An 11,381-nucleotide genomic window follows, 5' to 3' on the forward strand; every position below is an offset into this window, starting at 1 on the left:
CCTCAACCTAAAGGCAAGGGATTGGATTCCGGAAGATACAAATTTTCTTCAAGACTTTCTCTTCAAGCAAGGAAGCTCTCTCTCAAAGAGTTCTCAAGCCTCCTTCATCTACGCTTGAAGTCTAAAAAAAACGAAGCTCTGTTGAATCAAGCCAAAACGCCCCATAAGAGTTCTTCAACAATACTTTGAAGACAAATCAAGGTACTCTTCAAAGCATCAAATCACAACATCTCGCTTCGCAATAAAAGCCCAAATTCGCATTCTTGCAAAGCACAAATCTTGGCTTGATTACTTAAATAAATCAAGTCACCATACATCAAATTCAAGGAAAGAATCAAAGGATTGTCATATTTTTTTGAAAGAATATATTACATAGAGATTATACCCTTTCATATATTTAATAAAATCATATATTTGTATACGTGTGCTTGTTTGATTTCAGGTGCACAAAATTGTATCTACAATCGTATTGAAGTTGCTCTTATGCAGAATTACAAGGGTGAGGAAGGCACCAAAGGGAAAGAGACAAAATAAGTCCAAAAATATTTATTTTAACAATTGTGATGTGCGTGGCCCCACCCCTGCTCTTGACAGGAAGGTGCCTCTGCTGCTCAATGCGCGTTCGATATCCCTTTCATTTCTTTCTCTACTTTTTCTCCACCGAAAGTCCATCTTCTTTACAGTGTAAGATCCGTAAGAAAATCATTGGAAACTTACCACTACGAGTTCTTGACTTAAAGGAATCGGAAAAAATTCGAAGTCAATGGAATAAAAAGAAAGTAAAGGGCTTTGGAAGTTGGTTACTAAGATACCAGAAGAAGAAAAAATATTGAGCCTGGCTGGATCTTGTGCCTCTTTAGCCAACACTTACCACACGGTTTGTTTCGTCTAGATTCATGTTATACTTGTAGAAATTTGGTGTTTTCTGATTTATAAGTAGAATTGTACATGTTCGAGCTTGAAATTGCTAATTGGTAGATGTAATTGCCGAATTTCTTGATCTTACCTTCTGTTTCATGTTTGACCACAGGAGCAGGCCTGATACAAAATAGCGTGGTAAACAATTGCTGAACCAAGCGAGCTAGTTGAGGCCAGAAGGGATCGGTACTAGTTTATCGCTATAGGGATTTTCATGGCTTCCACCAGCGTCAAAGGAATAACCTCATCTTCATCTTCTCCTCCTCCACTAGATATGTATGATGTGTTCCTTAGTTTTAGAGGCAAAGACACGCGGAACAACTTTACTAGTCATCTATATTCTAATCTGGCACAGAGAGGCATCTATGTGTACATAGATGATAGGGAGCTCGAGAGAGGAAAGACCATCGAACCTGCTCTCTGGAAGGCCATCGAAGAATCAAGGTTTTCAGTCATTATATTTTCAAGAGATTACGCTTCTTCACCATGGTGCTTGGATGAACTTGTCAAGATTGTTCAGTGCAAGAAAGAGACGGGGCACACTGTTCTGCCAGTTTTTTATGATGTGGATCCCTCAGAGGTAGCCGAGCAGAAAGGGCAATATGAGAAAGCCTTCGTTGAGCATGAACAAAATTTCAAGGAAAACTTGGAGAAGGTCCGGAACTGGAAAGATTGTCTCTCTACGGTGGCTAATCTATCAGGCTGGGACGTGCGAGATAGGTAAATCATCTATCTACTTCTTTTTTGAATGTTTTGTTCACACTAGAAAAATTATTTTTCAATTTATTATATTTTTTTCTAGCAAATCAATTAGCAAATGCTTTAGTGTTCTTTGAGTTTTGTTAATCAAAAGATGGTAAATAATATTCAATGAATGAAAAAATTGTGGATTTGTTGACGAAAAACTTGGTAGTAAATGTATATTTTTTTTCATATGCATTCTAATTTTACATAAAATTTCTTTCTTTTCTTAGGTTTTTCTTTATATTTTGAAAATAAAAAAATATTAGATAGAAAAATGAAAATGTCAAAAAAAAGTTGAAAAACAAATCTAGCATTAACAAATAAAACGTTTGCTTAAAAAAATAAAAATTGTGAAGAAATGACAACATATTCATCATAAGAAATAAAACATTGACTAAAGTTTTTGATATATTTGTTTTAGCTTTTCAAAATAAAATAAAAAGATTTTCCATTATGAATTAAAAAATTCCAACTATTTATAAATAAAAGAGAACTTTATTTATAATTTCTTTTTATCTTTTGTGAAAATTTATATTTATATTTTTTTCTTTTTAATTTGGAATTAAAATTTGATAGGTGTCTTTTTGTTTTTTTTTTTTAAAATAAAATTAATGTAAAATTAGCTTGTTCGGACAGAGGATTTTCTATTATTTAATTGAGTTTATTGTGGCATCTTTATAAAAATATCAATATTACAAAGACATTTTTAGTATGATTAGAATACTATTTTCTGAATCTATTTTAGAATAAGACAATTATATCAATTGTATTAACAAAAACTTAAAGCTCATGGGAAAAATACAGTAAAAATATCTTGATTTACCATGGATCGGAAAAATGAATTTACTATTTTTTCACTCTAAAAAAAATAATTATTAGGGATAACAAGGTCTTTTATGGTCGTTATAGAATTACTAGGGAGTAATTTGGTATTTTTTTTAAATTTTTTATACGGTGTAATTACATAGTTGCCTTTAAAAGCAAACAAAAAAAAAATTAGTTTAGAAGCTTTTTTTTTAAATTCACTTTTCACAGCACAATAAAATTATATTTTTTAAAAAATTAAAAAAAAATCTAACCTATAACACAGCACAGCAAAGCCAAAAATCTATTTAAAGAACTACACATCTTATCATTATATAATTATTGAAGGGTTATTTAGTATTTTTAATAGGTTACCATGTATAGTTCAGTTTTCAAGGTATGACAGATAATATATATGTTAATGAAATGATCATTGTATTGAAATTAATTTTAAGATTGTATAGATCTTGAAAGACCAAATAAAAGATTAAATGAAGAAGAAAGACGAAGAAATGGGTTATGAAAATTTGAGTTGTGAGACGCATATGCCATATCAGTCCATCTGTGTGGATTGAATTTGCGCAACCAAACTATGTTATTCTGAGAAATTTTTTTAGGACTATGCTAATATGGGAAAAAACTTAAAAATTAATAAATTTAAAGCTATTTTTTAAAAGTTAATTATGCAAGATAATTGAAATTTTTGTTAAAAATAATTATAAAAATATCTTAGTGGTCGTAAAACAAATATGATAGAACTCCATTTGCTTTTTGGTATGTGAAAACCAAACTTAGTGGATATTTTATTTCCTAGCTTTTGGTCTTGTATGCATGCTTCCAATACAATCCTAGTTCCTTTTTCAGTTTATTCTTTCCTTTTCCTTTTTGTTCTTGAAGCTATCTATTATCAGTGCCCTATTTTTCTCAAAGGTTGGTGTATTAATTTCCGGCTAACAGCCATACATTTTCGAGCTACAATATGCTAATGTTTATTTTCCCATTATCACTATCTGATTTGATTTCTGCACACTGCATGATTAACATTTTGCACCCTCCTATGCAGGAATGAATCGGAATCAATTAAAATAATTGTTGAATACATATCGTACAAACTAAGTGTCACTCTGCCAACAATTAGCAAAAAATTAGTTGGAATAGATTCTCGTGTAGAGGTATTAAATGGCTATATAGGTGAAGAAGTAGGCAAAGCAATCTTCATAGGGATTTGCGGAATGGGTGGCATAGGTAAGACGACTGTTGCAAGGGTACTATATGATAGGATTCGTTGGAAATTTGAAGGCAGTTGCTTCTTAGCAAATGTCAGAGAAGTTTTTGCTGAGAAAGATGGACCACGCCATTTACAAGAACAACTTCTTTCTGAAATCTTAATGGAACGTGCTTCTGTATGTGATTCTTATAGAGGGATTGAGATGATCAAGCGGTGGTTACGGCTTAAAAAGATTCTTCTTATCCTTGATGATGTAGATGACAAAAAACAACTAGAATTCTTGGCTGCAGAGCCTGGATGGTTTGGTCCAGGGAGCAGAATTATCATAACAAGCAGAGATACAAATGTGTTTACTGGAAATGATGATACTAAAATTTATGAGGCTGAAAAATTGAATGATGATGATGCTCTTATGTTATTCAGCCAGAAAGCTTTCAAAAATGACCAATCTGCTGAAGATTTCATGGAACTATCCAAGCAAGTTGTGGGTTATGCTAATGGCCTTCCACTGGCTCTTGAAGTTATAGGTTCGTTTTTGTATGGAAGAAGTATCCCTGAATGGAGAGGTGCAATTAATAGAATGAATGAGATTCCTGACTGCAAAATCATTGATGTGCTTCGCATTAGTTTTGATGGTCTCCATGAATCAGATCAGAAAATATTTTTAGACATTGCATGTTTCCTGAAGGGGTTTAAAAAAGATCGAATAACAAGAATACTTGACATCTGTGGATTCAATGCAGGTATTGGAATACCAATTCTTATTGAGAGATCTCTCATAAGTGTCTATGGGGATCAAGTCTGGATGCATAATTTATTACAGATAATGGGTAAGGAAATTGTTCGTTGTGAAGACCCTAAAGAGCCTGGAAAGCGCAGTAGATTGTGGACATACGAGGATGTCTGCCTTGCACTGATGGAAAACACAGTGAGTAGCTAATAGAGAACATTATCCATAAGATTTCATAAAGTTTATTTTAATGTATGCTCCATCTTTACTTTTTATTTGTTTTTAACTTGTATTCCCTTTTGGTTGACAGGGAAAAGAAAAAATAGAAGCCATTTTCTTAGACATGCCTGGAATAAGAGAGGCACAATGGAACATGAAAGCCTTCTCTAAAATGAGCAGACTAAGATTGCTCAAAATCGACAACCTGCAGCTTTCTGAAGGACCTGAAGATCTTTCCAATGAGTTACGATTTCTTGAATGGCATTCTTACCCTTCAAAATCATTGCCAGCTGGTTTACAGGTGGATGGGCTAGTTGAAATTCACATGGCTAACAGTAGTCTGGAGCAATTATGGTATGGGTGTAAGGTGAGATCACCTAATTTAAGGGCCTTTGTATTTCTTTTTAACGTTTTCCTATATATGTATGTTAATAGTGTCCATATTTCTTCACCCCTGCCTGATTGCAGAGTGCTGTTAATTTGAAAGTCATCAATCTCAGCAACTCACTAAACCTGTCCAAGACTCCAGATCTTACTGGAATTCCAAATCTCGAGAGTCTTATTCTTGAAGGTTGTACAAGTTTGTCTGAGGTCCATGCATCACTTGGACATCACAAGAAGCTTCAATATGTGAATCTTGTGAATTGCAAAAGTATTAGGATTCTCCCAAGCAACCTTGAAATGGAATCGCTTAAATTTTTCACTCTTGATGGTTGCTCAAAACTTGAGAAGTTTCCAAATATAGTGGGAAACATGAACTGTTTGATGAAGCTTTGTTTGGACGAGACTGGTATTGCTGAACTATCTTCATCAATTCGTCATTTGATTGGCTTAGAAGTATTGAGCATGAACAACTGCAAGAACCTTAAAAGCATTCCGAGTAGCATACATTGCTTGAAATCCCTTAAAAAACTTGATATGTCTGGCTGCTTTGAGCTTGAAAATATACCAGAGAATTTGGGGAAAGTTGAAAGTTTGGAGGAGTTTGATGTAAGTGGAACTTCAATAAGACAACCGCCAGCATCCATTTTTCTTTTAAAGAATCTTAAAGTATTATCTTTTGATGGATGCAAAAGAATAGCTGTGAATCCCACAGATCAAAGGTTGCCTTCTTTGTCGGGTTTGTGCTCTTTAGAAGTACTGGATTTATGCGCTTGCAATCTAAGAGAAGGGGCACTTCCTGAAGATATTGGTTGCTTATCTTCATTGAAGTCTTTAGATCTGAGCCGGAATAACTTTGTTAGCCTTCCTAGAAGCATAAATAAGCTTTCTAGACTTGAAACGCTTGTCTTGGAGGATTGTAGGATGCTTGAATCATTGCCTGAGGTTCCATCAAAAGTTCAAACATTAAATTTGAATGGTTGTATACGCCTAAAAGAAATTCCAGATCCGATAAAGCTAAGCAGTTCCAAAAGATTAGAGTTCTTATGTATTGATTGTCGGGAATTGTACGAGCATAAAGGCCAAGACAGCTTGGGGTTGACCATGCTTGAAAGATACCTCCAGGTCTTCTCTTATTCAAACCCCACCCTTTTTCTATCTCTCTACCTCTCCCTCTCCCTCTATCTATCTAACATTTTGGTTCTTCATGGTACAGGGTTTGTCTAATCCAAGACCTGGATTTGGTATCGTTGTTCCAGGAAATGAAATTCCAAGCTGGTTTAACCATCAAAGTAAGGGATCTTCAATTAGTGTGCAAGTGCCTAGTTCGAGCATGGGGTTTGTTGCGTGTGTTGCATTTAGTGCAAATGGTGGAAGTCCTTCTCTTCTTTGTTATTTCAAAGCCAATGGAAGAGAGAATTATCCTTTGCCGATGTGTATTAGTTGTAACTCTATCCAACTTCTGTCAGATCATCTTTGGCTATTCTATCTATCTTTTGATCAGCTTAAAGAATGGAAGCATGGATCCTTTAGCAACATTGAGTTGTCATTTCATTCTTTCCAGCCAGGAGTAAAGTTGAAGAATTGTGGTGTCTGTTTATTATCTTCTGTATATATTAGACCACGACCATCTTCTGCCCATTTTATTGTTACAAGCAAAAAAGCAGTTTCTTTATTGAAAGCTTCTTTAGCTTTATCTTCTTCGTACCATCAATGGAAGGCCAATGTTTTCCCTGGCTTCAAAGTCGCAAATCGAGCCAGGAGATTCATTGTCCCAATCGGGAAGGAACCAGAGAAAGTAATGGCAATTAGATCAAGACTCTTTGAGGCCATTAAAGAATCAGGCCTGTCAATTATTATATTTTCAGGAGATTGTGCTTCTTTACCTTGGTGCTATGAAGAACTTGTCAAGATTGTCAGATTCGTGGATGAGATGAGATCGAACACTATGTTTCCAGTTTCTTGTGATGTCGAACAATCAAAGATAGATGATCAAACAGAGAGTTACACAATTGTCTTTGATAAGATTGGAAAAAATCTCAGGGAAAACAAGGAGAAGATACAAAGATGGATGGATATTCTCAGTGAAATTGAGATTTTATCTGCAACGGAAAGGTAATAATTACTTCTTCTTTTTTGTGTATGTAGCTCAACTTATCAACCACTTCAAGTAAATGAAATTGGGAATGCTAAAATATCAACTTTCAAAACTTAATATTTTTTTTTTAGGTTTGTTATTTTTTGCATGGGAAAAACACCGTGCAAGGTTCAGTACACAAGTTTTTATTTCAAGGTAGATTATGAATTTAAGAAAAATTAATATTAAACTTAGTTGAATTTATGGTCTGGATTAAACCGATATGTTTTATTGTAGACGATATTATTTCCTTTATTTTTTTTAGGTTTGTTATAAATTCAAAGGGAGAAAAATATTGAACCGGTTGAGTGCATAATCCAGGTCACAAGTTTTTTTTTTAAAGGTTGAGAATAAATTTAAGAAAAAACAATTTCAACCTGGTTGAGGTTTTTATTTAAAGATTGATTTTTTATAGTGTTGTGCATTTTTAATTTTCGATTTTTTTTTTAAAGTTGAATATAAATTTAAGAGAAAACAATTATTGAACCTCATTGAATTCATGGTCCGAGTCATATATTTAATTTTTTTTAAGGTTTAAAGAAAAATATATTGAACCCGGTTGAATTCATGAACTGAGGTGCAGGTTTAACGAGTTAAGTTCATAATAACCGGACAATTATTTTTTTTTTCTAATGTTGCTTTTTTTTCCTGATATCTTTTATATATATATATATATATATATATATATATATATATATATATATATCCTTTTTTAGCTCATTTTCAATTTATATTTCAATTAATATCACTCATATGTGATTTGTTTTGTTTATTTAACCTTTTTTTAATATAAATTGTTTTTTATAATGTTGTATGTATTTGTTTTTAAATGTTGAATATAAATTTAAGAGAAAACAATATAGAGTCTGGTTGAGTTCATGGTCTGAGTCACATATTTAATTTCTTTTTTGTTAAAGGTAGAATATGAATTTAAAGGGAAAACAATATTGAACCCGGTTGAGGTTATGCTCCGGGTCACGGATTTAACGAGTTAATCCACAACAACAAAACAATGTTTTTTTTTCCCTCTCTCATATTGCTTTTTTTACTGATAGTTTTTTTATATATTTTTTTTAAAATATTTTTTAAATTTATGTTTCAATTAATATTCAACATCTATGATTATTTTTTTGTTTATTTATTTATTTTTGGATAGATATTGTTTTTTATGGTGTTGTTCATTTTTAATTTTTAAAAAACTTATTATGATTCATCAATAATTTTTTTTTTTATCTTTTTGTATAAAAGAAATTTATTTTAAAAAATAAAAAATATTTATTTTTAGATAACATAATATGTACAACAACCTTGCATAAATTTGATTGAATTAATTTACTACGTGTGTTTTTTTTAATATTATTTGATTGAATTAAAAAATAAATTTTAATAAATAAATTTGAAAAATATAGCTGGATAAATGTTTCGTTTATTAACACATTTGAATTTTTAATTTTATTTTTAGCTATCATTAATATATTTTTATTATTATTAATTTACATAGTTATTAATTTATTTGATTATATATATATATATGAGCTTTTTAAAATATAGTTTAAATTTTTTTATGTATAAAATTGCATCGAAAAAATATGCATGCATAACGTATTTGTAAGAAAAACAAATATTTGGCATATAAAAAGCATCATCTTATTTTTTTTTTTTTTGCAAACTTCTTGCAACAAAAAAAAAAGGTTAGTGGGCGTGGGCCATAACAAAATGTGGCAATTGGATTGGCTTGACTTAGTAGTTCCAATAACGCCTTATGTTTACTTTTTTTTTTTTTTTATTATATGTTTTTTTTTTAATTTATATTTAGATTAACTCTCTCTCTCCCTTTTTTTTATATATGTTGTATAGAGATCCTCTTTGAAATGATTGTTATTTTTTAGTTATACATTTAATTTTTGAGAAAAATTTTCTGATTCATTTATAATTTTTTTTAAATTTTTTGTATAGATGAACTTTATTCTTGAAAATAAAAATTTTTATTTTCAAATAATATTTTTAATATGTGAAGCCTTACATATATTTTTTTTTATTTTATTGTATTCAATCAATTTAATGTGTATGTTTATTTTTATTATCGTTTGATTGAATAAAAAACTTGTTCTAATTAATAAATTTAGTAAATACAATCGTGTAAATATCTTGTCTTTCAAAATTAAATATCTTAATCTAATCTACACTTGTTTCTCGATTTTTCCACTTTTATTTTTAGTTATAGTTTATAGTTGATTAATAAATTTAGTAAATATAATCGCGTAAATATCTTTTTTAAAAAATTAAATATCTTAATCTACACTTGTTTCTCAATTTTTTCACTTTTTAGTTATAGTTTATAGTTGTTGTTTTTTTTTTTACTTATTAACACACATAATTTTTTATTCATGTGAATTTATGCATTTGTTTTTTAATTTTGACTTGGAATTTTTTAAATACAAAAACATGTGGAAAAAATCTATCTATAAATTTTTTTTTATTATTTTTTAACACCCAACAAAATATGTAACATCGATTCCATGTATAGTTTTACTATATCTCAGCAGGAGCAGGTGCTCCAGCAGCAGGAGCAGGAGATCCAGCAGCAGGAGCAGGTGCTCCAGCTGCTCCAGGAGCAGGAGCAGGTGCTCCAGCTGCTCCAGGAGCAGGTGCTCCAGCTGCTCCAGGAGCAGGAGCAGGTGCTCCAGCAGCAGGAGCAGCAGGAGCTCTTAGGGCAGCTGCTGCAGCAGCAGCAGCTTGATGAGCAGCTGCAGCAGGTGCTCAAGCAGGTGCTGCAGCAGCGGCAGGAGCAAGGGCTGCAGCACCTGCTGGAGCAAGTGCTGCAGCACCTGCTGGAGCAAGTGCTGCAGTTGCGATGGGGACAGGTGTTACAGCCGCGGGAGGGGCAGCTGCAGCAGCAGCGGCAACAGATGCATCAGTGGAAGCGGCAGTTGCGGCAGGTGCTTCAACAGCAGCAGCAGCTCCCTGGGTTTTGGTTAGGAATTTAACTTGCTTTAGCTTGAAGATCTTCGTCAGTTTTTTCTCATGGTTTTGGTTTGGGGTAATTAGATTCACATTTTACTATGTATGGATTTTCTTCTTAAATTTAGGATAATCTCATGTTTTGCGGATGGAAGGATTGTTTCCATATTAAAACTTTTACATGGCTGAAAGCCCGTGCTCTGGAAAATTTCAACCATTATTTTGGAATCGCTAGTCTTCTTATTTTTTTAACTCTGGTTTTGGGTGTATGTGTTAGATTTAAATTAAAAACAATATATATTTCTAAAAGATAAAACCAATAATTTCTTATGAATATGAATTTTTTTTTCTTCAATTTCATTCAAAATTCTTTGAAATTAATTTTTTATTTATCTATAATTAATTTTAAGTATTTTAATATTTCATGTTATAATTAATATTCATGCAAAAAAATATTTTTCAACAAAATCTTAACTCATCAATTTAATTTTTGATTAAAATTTAAATATAATAACTACGTTTTAAAACTAATTTCTCATAATTGTTAAAGAATCAATTCAATATAATAGTTTAGACTGTTAGATGAGGTCTCAAGATATTATTTATATTATTCTCTAACACCCTTTTTAAGTGGAAGCATTTTGGATTTAAATTTGCATAAGGTCACATTACCTTTTTTTTAATTTTTATTAACTAAATAAGAATGATAAGATTTGAACTTATGACCGTTTGATCATCAAGATTTCTAATATAATAACAAAAAACAAATTTAACTTGATTTATATTATTTTCTAATACCAACAATATACATTTTACATTCAAAATACATGAAAATTGATCTTACATGGGACCAAGCTGTATGCATGCATTCTAATCATTCTAAACAATTCTCACGGTTCTTTATTTTATTTCATCCCCAAAGTTAGCTAGGTGCTGTCAAAACCCTGAAATATTGGAAATTAAAGTTTGCTGGTAGTAATTTTAGGTTATATCTTTGGTGAACATCTTGGATTTAATTTGCCAAATTCTCAGTTATTCTTAAATATTTTTTATATATATACAATGTCCTTCTTTTGAAAATGATTTCTAAATAAGCTGCATGTTTTTTTCTTCTCTATATTTGTGGTTTGATTATTATTATTTTAAAACAAATAAAAAACAGAGAAAATATATGGATATATAATTTATGTTTTGGATTTTATATATTTCCTTTTATTTTTAAGTTAAATATATTTTTATGTTTTTACTAAACAAACACA

At 31.2% G+C, this 11,381-nt stretch overlaps 1 protein-coding gene across 1 annotated transcript; it reads left to right on the forward strand.

Annotated features, from left to right (window-relative positions):
- Positions 1 to 735: 735 nt before the first annotated feature.
- Positions 736 to 10,372, forward strand: LOC118041152 (TMV resistance protein N-like). The gene is made up of 7 exons (XM_035048326.2): positions 736 to 877; positions 1,031 to 1,638; positions 3,530 to 4,622; positions 4,735 to 5,010; positions 5,112 to 6,149; positions 6,241 to 7,139; positions 9,689 to 10,372. Exons 2-7 carry the CDS (start codon positions 1,133 to 1,135, stop codon positions 10,146 to 10,148), a joined length of 4,272 nt encoding a protein of 1,423 aa, XP_034904217.2. The 5' UTR covers positions 736 to 877; positions 1,031 to 1,132; the 3' UTR covers positions 10,149 to 10,372.
- Positions 10,373 to 11,381: the final 1,009 nt, after the last annotated feature.

Source organism: Populus alba, chromosome 14, assembly GCF_005239225.2.
Source record: "Populus alba chromosome 14, ASM523922v2, whole genome shotgun sequence".
In the NCBI taxonomy this organism is placed as follows: Eukaryota; Viridiplantae; Streptophyta; class Magnoliopsida; order Malpighiales; family Salicaceae; genus Populus; species Populus alba.

What these genes read in the sequence shown, in the direction of transcription:
- LOC118041152 (XM_035048326.2), top strand. Translation starts at nt 1,133, where the DNA reads ATGGCTTCCACCAGCGTCAAAGGAATAACCTCATCTTCATCTTCTCCT. An exon ending in TGCTTGAAAGATACCTCCAG is followed by an intron (nt 6,150 to 6,240) that starts GTCTTCTCTTAT and finishes TTCATGGTACAG; the next exon opens with GGTTTGTCTAATCCAAGACC. An exon ending in ATTTTATCTGCAACGGAAAG is followed by an intron (nt 7,140 to 9,688) that starts GTAATAATTACT and finishes TTCCATGTATAG; the next exon opens with TTTTACTATATCTCAGCAGG.